Source organism: Mustela lutreola, chromosome 7, assembly GCF_030435805.1.
Source record: "Mustela lutreola isolate mMusLut2 chromosome 7, mMusLut2.pri, whole genome shotgun sequence".
In the NCBI taxonomy this organism is placed as follows: domain Eukaryota; kingdom Metazoa; phylum Chordata; class Mammalia; order Carnivora; family Mustelidae; genus Mustela; species Mustela lutreola.
In genome coordinates, this window is record NC_081296.1 from 39,256,954 (window position 1) to 39,282,840 (window position 25,887).

The 25,887-nt window shown below is 36.3% G+C and overlaps 1 protein-coding gene across 10 annotated transcripts in view; it reads left to right on the forward strand.

The window, feature by feature from the left end:
- The window catches only part of MYO9A (myosin IXA), a 297,273-nt gene that overhangs the window by 125,128 nt on the left and 146,258 nt on the right, over positions 1–25,887 (forward strand). For 9 of the 10 annotated variants that reach the window (XM_059180512.1, XM_059180509.1, XM_059180510.1 and 6 more), the window contains 2 exons: positions 4,032–4,227; positions 12,653–12,772. In XM_059180512.1, the coding sequence (XP_059036495.1) occupies positions 4,032–4,227; positions 12,653–12,772 (316 nt within the window). The remainder of the gene's footprint in view (positions 1–4,031; positions 4,228–12,652; positions 12,773–25,887) is intronic. The other variant, XM_059180516.1, reaches the window with a different exon arrangement.

Below are 25,887 nucleotides of genomic sequence, written 5' to 3' on the forward strand. Positions count from 1 at the left end.
TAGTGGTAGTCCTATTGCAGTATATAAATGTATCAAATCAGTACATTATATACCTTATACATTACGTGTTAGTTATATCTCAATTTTAAAAAAGATTTTGAAAATGTAGTTTAAAACAAAAACAAGAAGACTTGAGCCGTGAAGTCATACAATGAGGTACATAAATCCTAAGTGTACAGATTTCTGTCATGCCCCTTCCTAGCCCATTCTCCCTGACACAGAGATAACCACTACCCTCATTTTTTATCCTTAGTTTTACTTGTTATTACATTTTAGGTAAATGGAATCATACCGTATATACACTTATGCCTGTGATTAATCATCCTTAGATAGTTTGAAAGTAAAAGAATGGAAAAAATATATATAGAGAAAAAGTATATATAGAAGGTAAAAGGATGAAAAAAATTATATCACCCAAACCCTAAGTATAAGAAATTATTAGCATACAAGGTAGATTTTACTGCAAGAAGTATTACTAAAGATAAAGATGCACATTTCATAAAAATAAAAGGAGCCAGTTTGATAGGAAGATACAACATCAAAAGTTGTATGTACTTACTGATTTGATTCATTATACAAAAACTAAAGGGAGAATAAAAGTAGAACTGGAAAAATCCATCTAATTGTAGATTTTAATATTTATTTCTTTAGTAGTGAACAGAATAAGATGCAAAATGAGTAAAAACTAAAAAATTGAATAGCATTATTAAAAACTGACCTACTTGGCATATCATAAGGATAGCTAGACAGTCTTTGAATGTTTAAACACAATTCTTCTATGTAACCCATGAGTCAAAAAAGAAATCACAATCACAATGCTAATTTTATTATTTATCTATTTGTATTTAAAGATTATATTTATTTATTTATTAGAGAGAGAGAGAGACAGACAGACAGACAGACAGAGATAGCAAGAGTGAACACCAGCAGGGAAGAGCAGGGAAGCAGGCTCCCCACTGGGCAGGAGCCGTACATGGGGCTTGATCTCATGACCTGAGCTGAAGGCAGACACTTAACCATTTGAGTCATCTATGTGCTCCTACAATGCTGATTTAAAACTGAGCATTAATAAAAATGCAACATACTAAAATTTGCAGAATCCGTAGCAATTGGTAAGGTGCATTTAAAGCAATGATTTATAATTTTAAATGCGTGCATTAGGAAGAATGGTTGAAAGTAATTATCTAAGCTTCCATTTCAAGAGACTGAAAAAAGAACAGCAGATTAACCCCCCCTTCAATTAGAGGGATATAATAAAGGGAAGACTAGAAATTAATGCAGTAGAGAAATTAACAAAGCCAAATATTTGTTCTTTGAAAAGGTAACAGAAAATAATAAAAGGTAATAGAATAAAATAAAATGAAAAACGTAATAGAAAATAATCTATAATAGAAAAAAAGATTTTAAAAATAGATACCAGAAAAGAAAAAGGGGACTTAACTACATACTCAACAGATATTAAGAAGGGTCGCAACATATTTGCCAGTAAATTTGACAGCATAGATAAAATGGAGAATTCCATGAAAATCACACATCAAAACTGACACCAGAAATACAGGAAAACTTGAGACGCCTATTTCCATTACATAATTTGAATCAGCAGTTTAAACTTCCTCATAGAGGAAATTCCAGGCCTGTATGGTTTCACTCGCGAATGCTTCTAAACATTTAAGTAATACTAGTCTTATGCATTCACTTTTAAGTTTGAGATACCTTTAAGGTGTAGAAATGGGTCTTGGACATAACAACAAAGATCTGAGCTGGAAATACAGATTGGGTCTCATCATATAGATAGTGTTTAAAGCCATTACTACGGTTGAGATCACTTGATGTGAGATGATTGAGTGAAAATTTTTCTGAGAGTACATAAGACCAAACCCCAAGAATTTTAAATATGGTTAAGTAGTAAATCACAAAATGTATTGTTAATAGAAACCAAGAGAAAATTTTCAAGAAGAATGATATGATTAGGTTATGAAACACACTTAGAAATCTAGAACTATAAAGACAGATGAGACCATTACGTTTGGAAAATAAAGGTTTCCATCAACATTTGACACCCATCATGGGAAAAAATTCTAGAATTTTACTTTGTACAGTATAGTTATTAATAGGATGGAATGGTCTTCAGTATAGAACAGACAATTTTCAGTTCCTGTAGTACTTACTGTGTTTGACCTTTGGCAAGCTTCTTTATCTTTCTGTTTACTTATCAGTAAATTATAGTTTGTAATTATTCTACTTTATTAAGTAATTGTTAGAATTGAATAAGTTATGTATAGTGCTTAACTTAGTGCCTGACGTCTTATTTGCCCTTGGTAAGTATTAGCCAGTAATCGTGGTGGTGGTGATTTGGATTTGAACATTTTTATCAGTTTTACTAACTTTTATAATATATACTTTTGCTCAAAGGATGTTAAGGGACAAGCCAAGGACCAAGATTCCTGGCCTGTTTCTCCTTTTCTCCTGTTCTTAGGAGAACAAAGACTAGGAAAGGAAACTCCTAAAGAAGTCCAAACTGCCTTCTGGAAAACATCATACTAGACATGCTCCTCATAGAATTCTGAGTTAAAGAGCTGTTATGTCAAGTTGCACCAACTCTGAGTGATTTACTTACCAACTTTTAATCCTTTTATCTGGGTGTGATTATAGCCAAATGCCTACTCTATACATATCACTCTGGAACATTCTTCCACTGAGTGTAAACTTTTTATTCTCCTTTTCTTTCTGTGGGATATTTTAACCCATTTTCTTCTGTTAAATCCCCTCCATACCCTATCGGCAAGTTGTTTGTACTGTCTATTTACAGTCCCTAGGTAATACGTATATTTTCTGCCGTCTCTGTAGGCCTCCTAGGCACATATATTCATTTGCTTTCTTGTTGTCTGTATGCAGATACGGTATAGTGATAATGAGTGGCTGTCTTTGAACCCCTATTCTACTTACTATGTTATAGGGGCCAGGATAGTTAGCTTCTCCATGACTGAGTTTCTTCATGTATAAAATAGGAGTAATAATAATATCTATCTCAAGCAATTGGTAGGTGGATGAAATAAGCTTAAATGAGACAACACATGTAAAGTGCTCAGAAGAGTGCCACGCACATATTACCTTTCAATAAGTGTTTCTTGCTGCTATCGTTATCCTCACCATCTCAAACTTCACTTGCACAAAACTGATCTCTTGATTTCATTTCCTATCCCTAAATCTTCTCTTTTCTCTAGACTTCTCCATATCAATATGGTACCTCCACGTAGTTCCTAAAACCCAAAATATAGGTGTTAACCTTATTCCCCCATTCTTTCACCATGCTATAATACACCAGCTAAATTCTTTGCCTTACTTCCAAAACATATCCCAAATATAGTAACTATTTTTCCTTTATGCTATTACCACCAAGGTAGTCTTAAGTCACCAACACCTTTTGTTTGGATTATTTCAATAGCTGGTCTCCCGTTTTCCATTCCTTACATAAATTCATTCCCTCTGCAGCATCCAGTGGTATTTATAAAATATCATTTAGCTCCATTGGCTTTCTTTTATATTTGAATAAAATCTACAAACTCCTAACTCAGGCTTGCAATACCTATTTATTTGCCAAATCTTCCATCACTCTCACCTTTGCCCAGAATGTTCCAGCTCCTGGTCTTACTGTTTGTCTACTAACTTGTCCTACCACCTATACATAATAGGTGTTGTATTTTCTTTGTTTGGAACACTGTTCCTTGTCTTCTCATATCTGGCTCCTTTCTTTTATTCAACTGTCTGGTTATTTTATGTGATACCCCTTCAGAGAGGCTCTTTACTTAACAAGCTACAATAAAATTGTGGAATATTTACTGTCATCTAAATGTATTATAGAATAGTTTTAGGATTGTCTGGGACTTTATCAAAGGTGTCTGGTCCAGTTAGCTACCTAGAACAGAATTCACTTCTATAGTCCTTAGTAAACCACTTTTCAAACATGTCACCTATTATCTTCTTGGTTTAATAATTTTTTCAAAAATAACGATGATACTTTTTTTGTGTAGGATTTCCGGGAAAAAAATACAGATCATATGCGCCCTGACATTGTAGCTCTTCTAAGAAGTAGCAAGAATGCATTTATCTCTGGGATGATTGGAATTGATCCTGTAGCTGTTTTCCGATGGGCAGTTCTCAGAGCTTTTTTCAGAGCCATGGTTGCTTTCAGGGAAGCTGGGAAAAGACACATTCAGACAAAAACTGGTAAGCAGTAGATACTAGTATTCTACCATACTTATCTTTTTTTACCACTCTTAAGGAGTAGAGACATAATAATTTTGTTCTCTTTTGTTTTCTTGACCATATCCTAACATCATTTTCAGATCTGATTAGTTCCAGAGTACTTTATATGATTGAGTTTAGTGAATACATGGTGTGTGTTTATATATATGTGTTGGTACATTTTTATTAATAAATACTCAGAGGAGTAATGTATGTAAAGCACCTGATAATCAATAGGTATTTTTTAGTAAGACATTGGTAAATTTTTAAACAAAAAACCGAAATGATACTTTGCCATTTACTTATATAGAATTAAATATTGATAACCTTTATTTTCTTATGTAATAGTTTTTATGCAGATGAAACAATTTAATGTGGAAGCATAAATCGGGAGATAGAAAAATTGGATGGAGATAGGGGGCAGTTTAGTGGAGATAACCTTACTTCAGAAATCAGTGAAGTGTCATTTCTTCTCTTGAGTGATTTTGTGACTATTAGCAGTTTTTTCTTTTTTAAATACTGTCTTCAGAATTGTGGGGGTAAAGCCAGGTAATAATAGATGAATCTGTTTATGAATGTTAATTTTCTTTTCTTCCTACCCTTAACTCAGTTCATTGGATTTTACTTTGAAATTTAGAAATGAATGGAGCAGGGTACTTTTTCTGTGTCTCGTCCCCTTAAATCATGAAATACCATAGTTTACAATCTGCATGAAGGCATCTTATCTTCAAAAGCATTTGTTACCTAATGAAAATCACAGTGTAAAAAAAAGAAAAAGAAAAAAAGAAAAAAATTCACACTTTTGTTTACTGCAGCTTTAGCCTTAGATAGACCATTGCTGCACTGCATAGTGAGGATTTACTAATATATATGTAGCCATTTAAAATAAAGTGTTCTGTCCAGAAAAGCTTCAGTAGAAGCACACTAGGACCCATCTGTACTTTCAGGACTCCCAGATTTACTTATATGGATTTTCAGCATGTGCACTAGCAGTAAAACTTTTAAGTTCAGCTTTTGCATATTCCAAATGAATACTTATATTTGGGAGATTGTATTTCTGAAATGAGAGGGAAAAGCTAATTGAACTTAGTTTCTGTATTTCAGATTATAATATATACAAACTGGCCTTTGTAAATAGGGAGAAATACAGTTTTTTTGGAAAATAAAAGGAATATCTTAAACCTACTTTACCTTTTACAAAATTATCTCTGAGAGGCTTTCTTTGTAAAAAGCTCTAAAGAAAAGTTTTTTCTTTTAATTTAAGATACATTATTATTTATCATAGTGGATTTACCAATTTTGGAAATTATAAAAAAGTCTTCTACTAAGATATAACTGACTATGAGAAGAAACTTTTCTTGTATTTACTATTGAAAATATTGCTTTCTAAAAAGATTAATCACATTGTTTTTGTGTTCTTTTGGTATATAAAATCTTATTTGTGAAAGCTGGTTGTATGTTTATTATTATCCTTTGGTACACAGATACAAAATGTTATTAATTATCAACAAAATGATAGTGTATTATTTCTACTTTGATCATGTCTAGATTCTTCTTCTTTTGTAGTCTAATTTTTCTTTTCGGCCAGCACAGAGCATCCATATAATAAACTTTTTGAATACTCTTTTATTTAAGGCTATAACATGCATATAGAAGAAAACTGTGCCCCCCAAAATGGATAGCTCAGATAATTATCACAAAGTGAACACACCCTGAAACAATCACCTAGATTAAGATGTAGAATATTACCAACAACCTGGAAGTCTCATTGGATAAACTTTTTAAATTTCACTTTTTATCAAGAAAAAGAAAAGTCATAGTTCATTTGTATTTTGATTGAGCAGATTTGTTACAGGAAATAATTATATTGCAGTATATTACTATCAGTGCCAGTATTTAGCATTTTTGCTCCTTCTGCATGGATTTAGGATAAAAGGGTGCCATAAAATTAGAACATTATAGCATTACAAAATAAAAACTAACAGAATAATTGTGAAAATGGATAAATAATAGTTTCGGAACTTTTAAAATGACCATGAATAGTATGGAGATATAGAGAAAATGAAATATTGGAATTAGAGATTATTTAAGTAGAAGTGGAATTTAAGTAGAATTTAAGTGGAATTTAAGTAGAAGTGGAATTATTTAAGTAGAAATGAAAGGCAGAAGGTAATCAAGTTCAGATTTTGAATGAGACTAAGAGTTCAAAGATAATCTTTTAGGGAAGAAAGATGATGTTGACTACAGATGCACAATATATTTTTACTTCCTTTGAGAGTATATTTATAAAAAATTTTAGTGTCTCTTAGCTAAATTGCTAATAAATATCCTGATACTAAACTAAAAAATCTTGGATTTTCTTATGGAATTCCCTGACATTCTTTTTCTTCATCAAGCACAAATAATATCAAATTAAAATCTACTTTTTGACTGTTATTTTCATAGACTTCCAGATTAAGGAACACAATTTAAGACTTTTAAATAAAAATTCAGTTTATTCTTTTCAAGAATTGATTTGTTATAATTGCATAATGTATATTATGGTGATCAGAAAACCATGCAGTGTTCTTAGTGGAATTATATAAGTAGGCAGTGTGAGTGAAGCTACATATTGGCCCTGCTGAGACTTAGAGTGAGAAATAGTAATGATTTGTTTGGTTAGCAAACAGACTTTACAGAATTAGTTCAGGATAGTAGCAACAATTATGTGAAATGGCAAATCCTGGGAAGAAGGGAGACTCTGATTTCTAGAGTTGCCATGTTATATTATTTGAAATATCTGGTGTTCTACACAAAATTCTGAAACACACACACACACACACACAAAAGAAAAGAAAATGACCTGTATGTGTGAAAAAAGGAATCAATAGAAACTATTGCTGAGGAAAGCCAGACCTTGAACTTACAAAAGTCTTTAAGCTATTTTAAATATGTTCAAAGGCAACCATATCTGAAGAACTAAAGGAAAGTATGAGAACAGTGTCTCACTAAATATAAAATATTTTATAAAATATTTATTTATATGTGTGTGAGAAATTCACTAGAAGAGCTTAGCAACAGATTTGAATAGGCGAGGCCAGAATCAGTGAACTTAACCACAGATCAGTTGAGATTATCTGTTCTAAGCAACAAAGAAAGACAGAAAGAAGAATGAATAGGAATGAACAGAGCTTTTAGACCTATGGGACACAATAAAGTACCCTAGCATCTGGCAGTTTAGAAGGACAGAGAAAGGGGTAGTAAGAATATTTCAAGAAATAATGGCCAAAAGACTATATACCCAAGAAGATCAACAACCCACAAGGATCCAAACTTAGATACATCATAATTAGATTGTCCTGAGATAGAAAATATTGAAAGCATCAGAAGAGAAGTAATTCACGTACAAAGTGTCCTTAGCAAGATTGACAATTGATTCATCATCAGGAGCCATTGAGGCTAGAGGGCAATACTGGACATATTCAGAGTGCTGAAAGAAAAAAGAGAGTCAAGAATTCTGTATTCACAAATTAAAACCACAGTGAGATAGTACCTTATACCAGTCAGAATGACTGAAATTAACAAATCAGGAAATGACAGATGTTGGTGAGGACATGGAGAAAGGGGAACCGTCCTACACTGTTGTTGGGAATGCAAGCTGGTGTACCCGCTCTGGAAAACAATATGGAGGTTTCTCAAAAAAGTTGAAAATAGAGTGGTACCTGGGTGGCTCAGTCGTTAAGCATCTGCCTTCAGCTCAGGTCATAATCCCAGGGTCCTGGGATTGAGCCCTGCATTGGGCTCCCTCCTCTCCCTCCTTAGCAGGAAGTCTGCTTCTCCCTCTCCCACTCCCCTGCTTGTGTTCCCTCTCTCACTGTCTCTCTCTCTCTGTCAAATAAATAAACAAAATCTTAAATTGAAATAAAGAAAGAAAATAGAGCCTCCTACAACCCAGCAATTGCATTACTAGATACTTTACGCAAAAGATAAAAATGCAGTGATCTGAAGGGGCACTTGCACCCCAATGTTTGTAGCAGCAATGTCCACAGTAGTCAGACTATGGAAAGAACCCAGATGTCCGTTGACAGATGAATGGATGAAGAAAATGTGATACATATACACAATGGAATACTTTTCAACCATCAAAATAATGAAATCTTGCCATTTGCCATGATTTGGATGGAACTAGAGGGGTTTAGGCTAAGCAAAATAAGTCAATCAGAGAAAGACAATTATCATACGATCTCGCTGATACGTGCAATTTAAGAAACAAAACAGAGTATCATAGGGGAAGGGAGGGAAAAATAAAACAAGACAAAATCAGACAGGGGGACAAACCAGAAGAGATCATAGGAAACAAACTGAGGTTGAAGAGGGGAGGAGAGTGGGGTGATGGGGAAACTGGGTGATGGACATTAAAGAAGGCACGTGATATAATAAGCACTGGGTATTATGTAAGACTGATGAATCACTGAATTCTACTTCTGAAACTAATAATATACTGTATGTTAATTAGTTAATTAATTCCATATTCAATAAAACTACCCTTCAAAGTGACCGTGAAATTAAGACATTTGTGGATAAACAAATCCTGAGCTAGTATTATCAGATCTGCCCCACAAGAAATATTTCAGTGAGTTCTGGCTGAAATGAAAGGAAATTAAATAGTAACTTGAAAGCACTTGAAGCCCATTAAAGGCAACTATAGAGTGAAGTATAATAAAATATAGTATGAATATATTTTTTTACATTTTGAAACTTTTTTCTCTAATCTGATTTAAAAAGACAGCTGTACAAAGCAATAATTATAAATCTTTGTTGATGGGCATGACATTTTAAGGGTGTAATTTTTATGACAGTAACAGCATAAAGGAGGAGGAAGAGAATGGAGCTATAGAAGAGAAACATTTTTTTTTTATTAACATGTAATGTATTATTAGCCCCAGGGATACAGGTCTGTGAATCACCAGGTTTACACACTCACAGCACTGACCATAGCACATAGCCTCCCCAATGAAGAGAAACATTTTTATATACCGTTGGACTTAAGCAATTTTAAATCCAGGCTTGATTGTTATAAGATGTTAATTATAATTCCCTTGGTATTCGCAAAGAAAATAACTAAAAAATAATATGGTAATATAAATGACAAAAAAATAAGAATATACTAGAAAACATCTGTTTAATACAAAAGAAGACAGTATTAAATAGAGGAATAAAAATAATATGTAATAAGACATATATGGAAACTCAACAACACAGGCCACCTATTGCATGTATCACAAATCACAAATGTATGATTGCATTTATGTGAAATGTCTAGAATAGGCAAATCTGTAGAGGTAGAATGTAGATTAGTATTTGCCTAGGGCTGGAGTAGGCAAGCTGGGAAATGATGAAGGGAAGGATAATAAAAAAGGTTAGGGTGTCTTTTTAGTATGTTGAAGGTATTCTAAAATTGATTGTGGTGATAGTTCAATAGTTTCAGGAATTATACTAAAAACCATTGAATTGTACACTTTAAATAAGTGAATTGGATAGTATGTGGTTTATATTTCAATGGAACTGTTATACCCAAAACACAAGACTGTTCATAGTATCTTTATCCTTAATAGTCTCCAGTTAGAAACACCCAAAAATCTATCAATGGAAGAAAAGATAACCATGTTGTGATACATTCCTACCATGTAACATTATTCTGAGTAAAAAAGAACAGATTACTGATTCTCATGAGTATCATAATGAGTCACAAAATATACTGGGCAAAAAAGTCAGGCATGAAAAGGTACATAGTGTATGCTTTCATTTAGTTTAAGAACAGGCAAAATAATACAGTTATGATAGCTTCTGCAAAGACATGGGTGGTATTGATAGGAAGGGGTTGAAATAACTTGCTGAAATAATGGAAATGTTCTGTATCTTTATTGAGGATTACATAGATGTAAATATTTTTTAAGCTTACCAAATTTTTACTTGAGATTGTGGTGGTTTGCAATGTGTGAGGTATACCTTTAATGGCTGTGCGGCCTAGAAGCTGGCATTACAGCAACTGCTTTGTCATCAGAGACATGGCTTCAGGTTTGAATGAATAACTAGGATTGAGTTCCATTATGTGGTGTAGTACCTTCAGGGAGCTTAGACTTTTCCATCATTGAAAAGATTGAAAAATTCTGTCCATTGGTCTTGAGCAGAGAAATAAGAAGGACCTTAGCAATCTAACCTTAGGCCTTAGATTGTTCTTAAACTGCTTAAAAAAAAAATCAGTGCCCCATATCTTTACCATGCATAGGTATGGGGTCTGAATTTATCTTGTATTTTTGGTACATAATCTCAAGGTAAGGAATTAACAAACTATATCAGGAACTAGCATAAACCAACACTAAATCAAAGTGTTTTAGGAGTTATGAGACTCCTTAGACAATAACCCTTCCTGAATCTGTACTTACAAACCATCCTAGGAAACTTAACCTCCTTAACAGGGCATTGTTAACAACAAATGAGAGGAAGATCAGTTTAAGGTTTGGAAATAGTATTATAGTCTAAAATAGTAGAGAGTTAAAAGAAGGTATAGAAAGCAGAATGAAAGACGTTAAAAAAAAAGATAGGTATGATGGTGAGTCCTAAAATAGTCACAAATACAAAATTACCCATATCCAAATGTCATTGCCACAGTTTATTAGACAAAAGAGTGCAGTGGCTGTAGTAATGTCAAGTGATTTCTTCAAACTCCTTACTAATTTAGTATATTTAATATACTAAACTTTTACATAGAACACTTTAATACCATAATCTCCTTAAAATTATTTCTAACTGGCAGATTATCAAGATAGCCTGAAAGTCTTGTGATAACTTTTTAAAATTACAGTTTGTTTAGAGTATAAATAGAGCTTTCCAGGCGTGTTTTTTTTTTTTTTTTTCCCCTCAGATGGTCCCTCTCAACTGATACCTACCTCCTGGCACCACCAACTAACAAGTATAGGCTAGTCTGAGCCTAACTAAGCATTCTTTCTTCAAGCAGCCCATCAAAGATGGTGGAGTGGATTATTGATAATGGGCATAGAATATTTTTGCTGAGATGTTCTTCAACTAAGAAATGCTGGATAACTTGATATTTGTCTCTTTTTGAAATACTGAACATTTGCAGCTATGTGCTCTCCACATTGGATGAAGGAGATCGTGTTTTATTAGTTTACTTTTTCAGTATTGGATATGAAAATAATTTTCAAATCTATTTTATTTTTTAAAATCTGCTATTTATAAGTATCTTATTATCTGATACAAGATTTCATCTCCTTAAGCTAAAATGTGGATGCTTGTTCTCTGGATCCAGTAATCTAGTTTAAGGAATTTTAGTTAGACTAAACCCTGCTTTGCAAACCTCTTTGAACTACTCTGCCTCTATTTAACTTTTTAAATGATTCTGCATTGAGAACTATTCATAGATAGTATCTCATTCCTAATTATACAGTAAATATGCACTAATGAAACTTGATTCGTTGTGTTGCTCACTTTGTCTCTATTGTTAAACTGTTCCTTTTGTTTTTTAAAGGCACACCTACACAAATTTGAACTAAATGTCCTAACTCTAGAGATGTTCTTTGAGTAAATGATACTCAACCCACCCCCAAAAAACCTGGAGATGCCCATTTTCTTTTAATCCATCTATTACTAATATGAATGGTACTGACCTCTCCCAAGCCTCCTTTATTGTTAGAGTAACTCATTGTTTCAGTAGCACTAATCTGGGGCTTTGTTCCTTCCTTGAACATGCTCTCTTCCCTTTCCCACAAATAGTTGATTTTGTTTCCCTTGACTAAGTGGTGGTGAGGTACATTTTCCAACTCTCTTTTCAGATTTATAAATACCAAAGTGCTGCTGGGTTTCCCTGCTCTATGATGCTTTTCTTCCTGCTCTTTAAACATTGACACACTTGTTGGAATTCCTACAAGTGTGGTTAATTGCAAGATTTGTGAAAGAATTATTTAACTTTTGGTAAATTGTTTTGGGTGTATTTTTCTTTAGGGTTCCATCATTGTTCTTTGCATTGTTGCCAACTATATACTAATTATATTTCAGACCTGATAAAAATGGGCCTGTTTAAAAAAATAAATATACAAATTGTTTTGAAATTTCCCTAATTTTTTTAAATTAGAAATTTTTAGTATGATATTAATTCACAACACTTTCAGTACTGAAAGGAATACTTTGAATACCTAAAAACAACCTTTATATTTTCCTTTTATTTTTGTGTGATTTCCTCAAATCAGTTTAGAAAATTTATTCACATTTAATGCATATTACTTGATACATTTAAAAAAATATATTCTTAAGATAGTTGGCAGCACTGTCCTTGATTCTCTATTGGTTTGGGCTTATATAATATCTTTTTTCTTTTCTCCATTTTTTTGTTTTTCTTTTGCTTCCTAAGGGCATGATGATACAGCGCCATGTGCAATTTTGAAAAGTATGGATAGTTTTAGCTTTCTCCAGCACCCAGTCCACCAGAGGAGCTTAGAGATTCTGCAGAGGTGCAAGGAAGAGAAGTACAGTAAGGCTGCAAATCCTGATAAACTCTGTGTCATCACCTATCTGTTTGGAAATGGAAACCAAGAGCATTCTGCACCAGGGTGGGACATAAATTGCCTTGACAATGTGACTTCCATAATCCTTTGACCAGTCTCAGGATAGTTCCATTGATTGAGACTTTATTTCTTCTTTCTTTTGAAAAAGTTGATATACCTCTTCTTTGAACTTGGATGACTATTTTTTGCCTGTGATCCTTGAGTTGTTGTTAATTATACTTGGTTTTAGAGTCTGAATTGGTTTCCAGTTTTGTCTTTAAAGTAGCTGAGTGATGGTTACAAATCGAGTAATGATTTTTTTCCTGCTAATTTTTTTAAAAATTTGAGGTAAAATCGCATGCAAAAGCGTAGAGTTTGATAAGTTTTAACATATATATGCACTTGTGAAATCATTAGTACAGTCTAGTTAATTACCATATCTGACACTGCCAAAAGTTCCCTCTGCCCCTTTCTAATTTTGGCTGATTTTATGCTTGTTTATGCTAGAATTTGAACATCAGCAGTGTTGCTTTTGTGTATCATTGTTTAATCCACTTCATTTGATTGCAGTTCTATCAGACCTTTCTATCTCTGGTTTAGAGCAAAGCCACCACATTAATGTTTTGGCTTAAGAAAGAATGGGAATCACAATGGATATTCTTTTTTAATTTTTTAAATTTTTTTATAAAATTAGTGTGAAAAGATGCCCTTGGTCTCCATTTCCTCCTTTCTATTTGTTAAAATCATTCTGAATGAAAATGGGTTCTTTTGCCTGTTGTGGGATTATAGTTTCTTGGAATTGCTATAGTGAGGATGAAGAGATCTTTTAAAATACTCAAAGCCCAACTCAGCAATTTGCAAATAATGGATTTAAATTACTTACATATTCTTTTTTTTTTTTTTTTTTTTTTTTTTTTTTTTTTTTTTTTTTTAAAGATTTTATTTATTTTATTTGACAGAGAGAGATCACAAGTAGGCAGAGAGGCAGGCAGAGACAGAGGGGGAAGCAGGCTCCCTGCTGAGCAGAGAGCCCGATGCGGGGCTCGATCCCAGGACTCCGAGATCATGACCTGAGCCGAAGGCAGCGGCTTAATCCACTGAGCCACCCAGGCGCCCCATTACTTACATATTCTGAGCTTTTTACAAATCACCATAGATTTGCTTTGTTAATTTCACAGTTTTGTGATTGAAATTCCATGAAATTTTAGGATCCAATTATCAGTGAAAGGAGAATGTAAGTAGAATTTCTAAAAGCAATGTTGTGGGTTCTTCAGTTCTGCTTTCACTATTGTATAAGAAAATGTGTAATGCATTTTGAAAAATACTATTAAAAATGTTTTCTTATTTTAGAAAGAACAATGGTAAGTATTTCATTTTAAAAAGAACATCATGTTACTATTAATTATTGCTATTTCTAAAAGGTAAACAGTAAGTCTTCATTTCAGTTACCTATCTTCCTCTTCTAAATCTTTTAATCCATGGGACATTATTTAGAAGAGCCTACAGATCTTTTGGGGGAGTTTAAATTAATTGTTTTTTACTTTTAAATAGTGGCAAGTAGTTTGTTTGTTTTGCTGATTTTTATGACCTTCAGTTTATCCCAGCTTAGTAGATATGGGTTCAGAATAGGAGGGCACCATGTACAGCATAGGCTGCGTGAGGAATTTTTTTTTTAAGCTTTTATTTATTTATTTGACAGAGAAACAGACAGCAAGAGAGGGAACATAGCAGGGGGAGTGGGAGAGGGAAGAGCAGGCTTCCCACTGAGCAGGGAACCCAATGGGGGATTCTGTCCCACATTGGATCATGACCTGAGCTGAAGGCAGATGCTTAAGGACTGAACCACCCAGGCGCCCTTGCATGAGGAAATGATATATTTATCTATATTTATATGCAAATTTATGGAAGTTGGGGCTTTTCCATTATTTTAGGTAGTTTATTCCGTTTCCTATATAGTACTACCAGTAATTGAAATTTTATAATATATAAAATTACAAATTCAGGTCTAGGAGACTGTTTTTTAAAAATACAGGGAACTACCAGCTTTAGGTAATGGATAATTGGCAAGGTGGATGAAACCTTCCATAGGTAACAATGATAAAACCTGGAAAAAATTTAAAAATAACGAAATGATTTGAAAGCACTGGAAAAAGACAAAACAACAACAAAAATCCCACTGAAAGACCAAAAAGAAGCAGAAACCAGAGGAGAGTTTATTCTTTGAAGTAAGTAAAGCAGTAGAAAAGAATTGTGAATCTGCGGCTTTTTAAACAAGGTGCTCCCTAACTCCCATGGCCCCAGAGACAACTGACTACAACCATACTGACTTGAGGTATCAGAGAACAAAAGTTGAGGATTGGCAAAACAACTTGGAATTTAGGAGGAAAATCCTGGAACTGAGTAAGCTGCCAAAGGGCTAAAACACAAAGTTAGAGTATAAATTCTGCCAGCCATACCTGGCTAACAGCTGTGAGTACTCAGGGAAGCTGGTAAATAAAGAGTGCAAACCAAATAGGAGATGACCTTTGAAAGATAAAACTGCAGTAGGTGAGATTTGTAAGTTTGCTCCTTTTTTGACAGAGGGCCTTTTGTGTATCCATATAGCTCCTGTGGGAGAAGTACTGAAGTCTTGCTGTCTTAGTCCCATAAATAGAGGGGAGAGAGAAAGAGCCAGAGAAATACTTGAAGAAATAGTGGCCAAAAACATTTCATGTTTAATTAAAAAACAAAACAAAACTGACTTAGAGATCCAAGCAGATTTGTGACTTCCAAGTAGAATAAATAAAAAAGAAAACCATCATTAGGCACATTGTTTGCCAAATGTCAAAGATAAAGAGAAAATCTTGAAAGCAGCCAAAAGAAAATATAGCACATTCAATACTGGGGAATAATGATACGATTAACACCTGACTTATTAAAGCAGTAAAGATGGAAAGATAACCAAAAATCATAATTAAAATCCCCCCCCCCAAATGAAACACTGCCCTCCCCAACCCCCCAACAGAACTCAATTTTCAGGCAAAATTTCTGTATTTTTAGTTTGGGTCCAGACAAGTTAATTACCTGTTAGAAGAAAAATCAACGGTTTCCAGAAAAATGTAACAGAATTTACTGTTACTACAATGTCTAACTATTAGCAAAAATATTCTTTAAAAATGAACCTGAAATAAAGATGTTCTCAGATGAAAGGAATTTGAATTTGTCACCATAATTTATATTCTATCAGAAATGATAATGGAAATTTTGTTTTTTAATCAGAAAGTTCAACTTTATTTATTTATTTTTTTTAAATAATTTTTTTATTTTTTATAAACATATATTTTTATCCCCAGGGGTACAGATCTGTGAATCACCAGGTTTACACACTTCACAGCACTCACCAAATCATATGCCCTCCCCAATGTCCATAATCCCAACCCCTTCTCCCAAACCCCCTCCCCTCGGCAACCCTCAGTTTGTTTTGTGAGATTAAGAGTCACTTATGGTTTGTCTCCCTCCCAATCCCATCTTGTTTCATTTATTCTTCTTCTACCCACTTAAGCCTCCATGTTGCATCACCACTTCCTCATATCAGGGAGATCATATGATAGTTGTCTTTCTCTGCTTGACTTATTTCGCTAAGCATGATACGCTCTAGTTCCATCCATGTTCTCGCAAATGGCAAGATTTCATTTCTTTTGATGGCTGCATAGTATTCCATTGTGTATATATACCACATCTTCTTGATCCATTCATCTGTTGATGGACATCTAGGTTCTTTCCATAGTTTGGCTATTGTGGACATTGCTGCTATAAACATTCGGGTGCATGTGCTCCTTTGGATCACTACATTTGTATCTTTAGGGTAAATACCCAATAGTGCAATTGCTGGGTCATAGGGCAGTTCTATTTTCAACATTTTGAGGAACCTCCATGCTGTTTTCCAGAGTGGCTGCACCAGCTTGCATTCCCACCAACAGTGTAGGAGGGTTCCCCTTTCTCCGCATCCTCGCCAGCATCTGTCATTTCCTGACTTGTTGATTTTAGCCATTCTGACTGGTGTGAGGTGATATCTCATTGTGGTTTTGATTTGTATTTCCCTGATGCCGAGTGATATGGAGCACTTTTTCATGTGTCTGTTGGCCATCTGGATGTCTTCTTTGCAGAAATGTCTGTTCATGTCCTCTGCCCATTTCTTGATTGGATTATTTGTTCTTTGGGTGTTGAGTTTGCTAAGTTCTTTATAGATTCTGGACACTAGTCCTTTATCTGATGTGTCGTTTGCAAATATCTTCTCCCATTCTGTCAGTTGTCTTTTGATTTTGTTAACTGTTTCCTTTGCTGTGCAAAAGCTTTTGATCTTGATGAAATCCCAGTAGTTCATTTTTTCCCTTGCTTCCCTTGCCTTTTGCGTTGTTCCTAGGAAGATGTTGCTGCGGCAGAGGTCGAAGAGGTTGCTGCCCGTGTTCTCCTCAAGGATTTTGATGGATTCCTTTCGTACATTGAGGTCCTTCATCCATTTTGAGTCTATTTTTGTGTGTGGTGTAAGGAAATGGTCCAATTTCATTTTTCTGCATGTGGCTGTCCAATTTTCCCAGCACCATTTATTGAAAAGGCTGTCTTTTTTCCATTCGACATTCTTTCCTGCTTTGTCGAAGATTAGTTGACCATAGATTTGAGGGTCTATTTCTGGGCTCTCTATTCTGTTCCATTGATCTATGTGTCTGTTTTTGTGCCAGTACCATGCTGTCTTGATGATGACAGCTTTGTAATAGAGCTTGAAGTCCGGAATTGTGATGCCACCAACGTTGGCTTTCTTTTTCAATATCCCTTTGGCTATTCGAGGTCTTTTCTGGTTCCATATAAATTTTAGCATTATTTGTTCCATTTCTTTGAAAAAGATGGATGGTACTTTGATAGGAATTGCATTAAATGTGTAGATTGCTTTAGGTAGCATAGACATTTTCACAATATTTATTCTTCCAATCCAGGAGCATGGCACATTTTTCCATTTCTTTGTGTCTTCCTCAATTTCTTTCATGAGTACTTTATAGTTTTCTGAGTATAGATTCTGTGTCTCTTTGGTTAGGTTTATTCCTAGGTATCTTATGGTTTTGGATGCAATTGTAAATGGGATTGACTCCTTAATATCTCTTTCTTCTGTCTTGCTGTTGGTGTAGAGAAATGCAACTGATTTCTGTGCATTGATTTTATATCCTGACACTTTTTACTGAATTCCTGTATAAGTTCTAGCAGTTTTGGAGTGGAGTCTTTTGGGTTTTCCACATATAGTATCATATCATCTGCGAAGAGTGATAATTTGACTTCTTCTTTGCCGATTTGGATGCCTTTAATTTCCTTTTGTTGTCTGATTGCTGAGGCTAGGACCTCTAGTACGATGTTGAATAGCAGTGGTGATAATGGACATCCCTGCCGTGTTCCTGACCTTAGCAGAAAAGCTTTCCGTTTTTCTCCATTGAGAATGATATTTGCGGTAGGTTTTTCATAGATGGCTTTGATGATATTGAGGTATGCGCCCTCTATCCCTACACTTTGAAGAGTTTTGATCAGGAAGGGATGTTGTACTTTGTCAAATGCTTTTTCAGCATCTATTGAGAGTATCATATGGTTCTTGTTCTTTCTTTTATTGATGTGTTGTATCACATTGACTGATTTGCGGATGTTGAACCAACCTTGCAGCCCTGGAATAAATCCCACTTGGTCGTGGTGAATAATCCTTTTAATGTACTGTTGAATCCTATTGGCTAGTATTTTGTTGAGTATTTTCACATCTGTGTTCATCAAGGATATCGGTCTATAGCTCTCTTTTTTGGTGGGATCCTTGTCTGGTTTTGGGATCAAGGTGATGCTGGCCTCATAAAATGAGTTTGGAAGTTTTCCTTCCATTTCTATTTTTTGGAACAGTTTCAGGAGAATAGGAATTAGTTCTTCTTTAAATGTTTGGTAGAATTCCCCCGGGAAGCCGTCTGGCCCTGGGCTTTTGTTTGTTTGGAGATTTTTAATGACTGTTTCAATCTCCTTACTGGTTATGGGTCTGTTCAGGCTTTCTATTTCTTCCTGGCTCAGTTGTGGTAGTTTATATGTTTCTAGGAATGCATCCATTTCTTCCAGATTGTCAAATTTATTGCCGTAGAGTTGCTCATAGTATGTTCTTATAATAGTTTGTATTTCTTTGGTGTTAGTTGTGATCTCTCCTCTTTCATTCATGATTTTATTTATTTGGGTCCTTTCTCTTTTCTTTTTGATAAGTCGGGCCAGGGGTTTATCAATTTTATTAATTCTTTCAAAGAACCAGCTCCTACTTTCGTTGATTTGTTCTATTGTTTTTTTGGTTTCTATTTCATTGATTTCTGCTCTGATCTTTATGATTTCTCTTCTCCTGCTGGGCTTAGGGTTTCTTTCTTGTTCTTTCTCCAGCTCCTTTAGGTGTAGGGTTAGGTTGTGTACCTGAGACCTTTCTTGTTTCTTGAGAAAGGCTTGTACCGCTATATATTTTCCTCTCAGGACTGCCTTTGTTGTGTCCCACAGATTTTGAACCGTTGTATTTTCATTATCATTTGTTTCCATGATTTTTTTCAATTCTTCTTTAATTTCCCAGTTGACCCATTCATTCTTTAGAAGGATACTGTTTAGTCTCCATGTATTTGGGTTCTTTCCAAACTTCCTTTTGTGGTTGAGTTCTAGCTTTAGAGCATTGTGGTCTGAAAATATGCAGGGAATGATCCCAATCTTTTGATACCGGTTGAGTCCTGATTTAGGACCGAGGATGTGATCTATTCTGGAGAATGTTCCATGTGCACTAGAGAAGAATGTGTATTCTGTTGCTTTGGGATGAAATATTCTGAATATATCTGTGATGTCCATCTGGTCCAGTGTGTCATTTAAGGCCTTTATTTCCTTGCTGATCTTTTGCTTGGATGACCTGTCCATTTCAGTGAGGGGAATATTAAAGTCCCCTACTATGATTGTATTGTTGTTTATGTGTTTCTTTGATTTTGTTATTAATTGGTTTATATAGTTGGCTGCTCCCACGTTGGGGGCATAGATATTTAAAATTGTTAAATCTTCTTGTTGGACAGACCCTTTGAGTATGATATAGTGTCCTTCCTCATCTCTTATTACAGTCTTTGGCTTAAAATCTAATTGATCTGATATAAGGATTGCCACTCCTGCTTTCTTCTGATGTCCATTAGCATGGTAAATTCTTTTCCACCCCCTCACTTTAAATCTGGAGGTGTCTTCGGGCTTAAAATGTGTTTCTTGGAGGCAACATATAGATGGGTTTTGTTTTTTTATCCATTCTGATACCCTGTGTCTTTTGACAGGGGCATTTAGCCCATTCACATTCAGGGTAACTATTGAGAGATATGAATTTAGTGCCATTGTATTGCCTGTAAGGTGACTGTTACTGTATATGGTCTCTGTTCCTTTCTGATCTACCACTTGTAGGCTCTCTCTTTGCTTAGAGGACCCCTTTCAATATTTCCTGTAGAGCTGGTTTGGTATTTGCAAATTCTTTCAGTTGTTGTTTGTCCTGGAAGCTTTTAATCTCTCCTTCTATTTTCAATGATAGCCTAGCTGGATATAGTATTCTTGGCTGCATGTTTTTCTCGTTTAGTGCTCTGAAAATATCATGCCAGCTCTTTCTGGCCTGCCAGGTCTCTGTGGATAAGTCAGCTGCCAATCTAATATTTTTACCATTGTATGTTACAGACTTCTTTTCCCGGGCTGCTTTCAGGATTTTCTCTTTGTCATTGAGACTTGTAAATTTTACTATTATGTGACGGGGTGTGGGCCTATTCTTATTTATTTTGAGGGGCATTCTCTGAACCTCCTGAATTTTGATGCTCGTTCCCTTTGCCATATTGGGGAAATTCTCCCCAATAATTCTCTCCAGTATACCTTCTGCTCCCCTCTCACTTTCTTCTTCTTCTGGAATCCCAATTATTCTAATGTTGTTTCGTCTTATGGTGTCACTTATTTCTCGAATTCTCCCCTCGTGGTCCAGTAGCTGTTTGTCCCTCTTTTGATCAGCTTCTTTATTCTCTGTCATTTGGTCTTCTATATCACTAATTCTTTCTTCTGCCTCATTTATCCTAGCAGTGAGAGCCTCCATTTTTGATTGCACCTCATTAATAGCTTTTTTGATTTCAACTTGGTTAGATTTTAGTTCTTTTATTTCTCCAGAAAGGGCTTTTATATCTCTCGAGAGGGTTTCTCTAATATCTTCCATGCCTTTTTCGAGCCCGGCTAGAACCTTGAGAATTGTCATTCTGAACTCTAGATCTGACATATTACCGATGTCTGTATTGATTAGGTCCCTAGCCTTCGGTACTGCCTCTTGTTCTTTTTTTTGTGGTGAATTTTTACGTCTTGTCATTTTGTCCAGATAAGAGTAAATGAAGGGGCAAGTAAAATACTAAAAGGGTGGCAACAACCCCAGGAATATATGCTTTAGCCAAATTAGAAGAGATCCAAAATCGTGAGTGGGGAGAAAGGGGATAAAAAGAGGTTCAAAAAGGAAGAAAGAAAAAAGAAAAAAAAAAAAAAAAGAAAAGAAAAGAAAAGAATTTTTTTTTAAAAAAGAAAACACCTAAGAAAAATGTAAAAAAATATATATATATATTAGATAAACTATTAAAAAATCGTTAAAAAAGAAAAAGGTAACAGTTAAAAAAAATAAAAAATAAAAAATAAATAAAAAAAAATAAAATAAAAAATAAAATTTTACCTGAAGGCGAGAAAAAAAAAAAAAATGAAGAAGAAAAAATTAAATTAACTGCAAGACTAAAAAAAATCACAGGAAAAAAGCCATGAGTTCCGTGCTTGGCTTTCTCCTCCTCTGGAATTCTGCTGCTCTCCTTGGTATTGAAACCGCACTCCTTGGTAGGTGAACTTGGTCTCGGCTGGATTTCTTGTTGATCTTCTGGGGGAGGGGCCTGGTGTAGTGATTCTCAAGTGTCTTTGCCCCAGGCGGAATTACACCGCCCTTACCCGGGGCCGGGGTGAGTAATCCGCTCGGGTTTGCTTTCAGGAGCTTTTGTTCCCTGAGCGCTTTCCGTAGAGTTCCAGAGGACGGGAATACAAATGGCGGCCTCCTGGTCTCCGGCCCGGAGGAGCCGAGAGCCCAGGGCCGCACTCCCCAGTGCACCCTCAGAGAACAGCGCCCAGTTACTCCCGTCTGCCTGACCTCCGGCCGTGCCCCGAGCTCACCGAGCCTGCGACCGGTTCAAGGTAACACGGAGCTGCGAGCTTACTGTCGGCTCTGCCTCTGTAGCCGGCTTTCCCGTTCTAATACCCGCAAGTTCTGCGACACTCAGACACCCCCGATCCTTCTGTGACCCTGCGGGACCTGAGGCCACGCTGACCCCGCGTGGGCTTCGCCCCGGTTTAGCCTCTGGAGCGATGTCCCTCCGCGGAACAGACTTTTAAAAGTCCTGATTTTGTGCGCGGTTGCTCCGCCGCTTGCCGGGAGCCGGCCCCTCCCCCCGGGGTCTATCTTCCCGTCGCTTTGGATTCACTTCTCCGCCGGTCCTACCTTTCAGAAAGTGGTTGTTTTTCTGTTTCCAGAATTGCTGTTCTTCTTCTCTTCGATCTGCCGATGGATTTTCAGGTGTTTGCAATCTTTAGATAAGCTATCTAGCTGATCTCCGGCTAGCTGAAGCAGTCTCAGCTTGCTACTTCTCCGCCATCTTGACTCCTCCTCCGGTCTCTGTTCCTTTCTGATCTCCCACTTGTAGGCTCTCTCTTTGCTTAGAGGACCCCTTTCAATATTTCCTGTAGAGCTGGTTTGGTATTTGCAAATTCTTTCAGTTGTTGTTTGTCCTGGAAGCTTTTAATCTCTCCTTCTATTTTCAATGATAGCCTAGCTGGATATAGTATTCTTGGCTGCATGTTTTTCTCGTTTAGTGCTCTGAAAATATCATGCCAGCTCTTTCTGGCCTGCCAGGTCTCTGTGGATAAGTCAGCTGCCAATCTAATATTTTTACCATTGTATGTTACAGACTTCTTTTCCCGGGCTGCTTTCAGGATTTTCTCTTTGTCATTGAGACTTGTAAATTTTACTATTAGGTGACGGGGTGTGGGCCTATTCTTATTGATTTTGAGGGGTGTTCTCTGAACCTCCTGAATTTTGATGCTCGTTCCCTTTGCCATATTGGGGAAATTCTCCCCAATAATTCTCTCCAGTATACCTTCTGCTCCCCTCTCACTTTCTTCTTCTTCTGGAATCCCAATTATTCTAATGTTCTTTCGTCTTATGGTGTCACTTATCTCTCGAATTCTCCCCTCGTGGTCCAGTAGCTGTTTGTCCCTCTTTTGATCAGCTTCTTTATTCTCTGTCATTTGGTCTTCTATATCACTAATTCTTTCTTCTGCCTCATTTATCCTAGCAGTTAGAGCCTCCATTTTTGATTGCACCTCATTAATAGCCTTTTTGATTTCACCTTGGTTAGATTTTAGTTCTTTTATTTCTCCAGAAAGGGCTTTTATATCTCTCGAGAGGGTTTCTCTAATATCTTCCATGCCTTTTTCGAGCCCGGCTAGAACCTTGAGAATTGTCATTCTGAACTCTAGATCTGACATATTACCGATGTCTGTATTGATTAGGTCCCTAGCCTTCGGTACTGCCTCTTGTTCTTTTTTTTGTGGTGAATTTTTATGTCTTGTCATTTTGTCCAGATAAGAGTAAATGAAGGGGCAAGTAAAATACTAAAAGGGTGGCAACAACCCCAGGAAAATATGCTTTAACCAAATTAGAAGAGATCCAAAATCGTGAGTGGGGAGAAAGGGGATAAAAAGAGGTTCAAAAAGGAAGAAAGAAAAAAAAAACAAAAAGAAAAGAAAAAAAAAAAAGAAAAGAATTTTTAAAAAAAGAAAACACCTAAGAAAAATGTAAAAAAGAAAAAATATATATATTAGATAAACTAGTAAAAAATCGTTAAAAAAGAAAAGGTAACAGTTAAAAAAAAAATTTTACCCGAAGGCGAGAAAAAAAAAAAAAATGAAAAAGAAAAAATCAAATTAACTGCAAGACTAAAAAAAATCCCAGGAAAAAAGCCATGAGTTCCGTGTTTGGCTTTCTCCTCCTCTGGAATTCTGCTGCTCTCCTTGGTATTGAAACCGCACTTCTTGGTAGGTGAACTTGGTCTTGGCTGGATTTCTTGTTGATCTTCTGGGGGAGGGGCCTGGTGTAGTGATTCTCAAGTGTCTTTGCCCCAGGCGGAATTACACCGCCCTACCTGGGGCCAGGGTGAGTAATCCGCTCGGGTTTGCTTTCAGGAGCTTTTGTTCCCTAAGCGCTCTCCGTAGAGTTCCGGAGGACGGGAATACAAATGGCGGCCTCCTGGTCTCCGGCCCGGAGGAGCCGAGAGCCCAGGGCCCCACTCCTCAGTGCGCCCTCAGAGAACAGCGCCCAGTTACTCCCGTCTGCCTGACCTCCGGCCGTGCTCCGAGCTCACCGAGCCTGCGACCGGTTCAAGGTAACACCGAGCTGCGAGCTCACTGTCGGCTCTGTCTCTGTAGCCGGCTTTCCCGTTCCAATACCCGCAAGCTCTGCGACACTCAGACACCCCCGATCCTTCTGTGACCCTGCGGGACCTGAGGCCACACTGACCCCGCGTGGGTTTCGCCCCGGTTTAGCCTCTGGAGCGATGTCCCTCAGCGGAACAGACTTTTAAAAGTCCTGATTTTGTGCACGGTTGCTCCGCTGCTTGCCGGGAGCCGGCCCCTCCCCCCGGGGTCTATCTTCCCGTCGCTTTGGATTCACTTCTCTGCCGGTCCTACCTTTCAGAAAGTGGTTGTTTTTCTGTTTCCAGAATTGCTGTTCTTCTTCTCTTCGATCTGCCGATGGATTTTCAGGTGTTTGCAATCTTTAGATAAGCTATCTAGCTGATCTCCGGCTAGCTGAAGCAGTCTCAGCTTGCTACTTCTCCGCCATCTTGACTCCTCCAACCTCAACTTTATTTTTTATTTAATTCTTTTTAGAGAGGGAGAAGATGTTTGAGTAGTGGGAGGAGGGGCAGAGGGAGAGAGAGAAAGTGACTCTTTTTTTTTTTTTAAAGATTTTAATTATTTGTTTGACAGATAGAGATCACAAGTAGGCACAGAGAGAGAGGGACAGAGAGCCCGATGCGGGGCTCAATCCCAGGACCCCCAGGATCATGACCCGAGCTGAAGGCAGAGGCTTAACCCACTGAGCCACCCAGGCACCCAAGAAAGAGTGACTCTTAAGCAGCCTCCACACTTAGCACTGAGCCCATCCATCACGTGACCTTGAGATCATGACCTAAGCCGAAATCAAGATTCGAATGCTTAACTGATGAGCCACCCAGGCACCTAGAAGTTCTTTAAGCTAAAGGCTAAAATTACCATCAGATGGTAACTTGGATGAATAGTAAGTACTGGTACACTTATCTGCAAAAGGACAGGTAGTAAATACTTTAGGCTTTGTGGGTCTTATGGTCTCTGTTGAAATATCTCCATTTTACTGTGAAAGGAGCCTAGAGAATACATAAGTAAATAAGCATGGCTGTGTTCCAATAAAACTTTGTAACGGACACTGAAATTTAAATTTCATATGATTTTCATATGTCACAAAAATATTCTTCCATTGATTTTATCTTTTTTTCCTCAACCATTTAAAAAATGTAAAGCCATTCTTAGCATCAGGTCATGCAAAAACAGGCAGTGGGTTTGATTTGGCCCAGAGACTTAGTTTGCTGACTCATTAATTATTGGAAGAAATAGAGAAACAGAAATAATAAGTCTGTCTACAAATAAATGACTGTACATATTTCCTTTCCTTCTCTTAATTTCTTTTAAAACGATGTATGACTATTTAAAGTAAAAACTATGACATTATTCTGGTGGTATAAAATGTATCTACAAATTCTTTGATACTCCTCCTTTCAAAAGGCATGTGCTCTGCTTTATGACTCACTTCTAATAAATGGAATATGGTAGAAGTAACAGTGTGCAGCCTTCACAATAAGAAATACAAGGTATTGTGGTTCTTCCTTTTCATTTCTTTTGCTCCCACCTTCTCTCTCTAGTGACTAATCTCTGAGATTTGGTCGGGAGGAAATTAGAGGAGAGGGGAGAA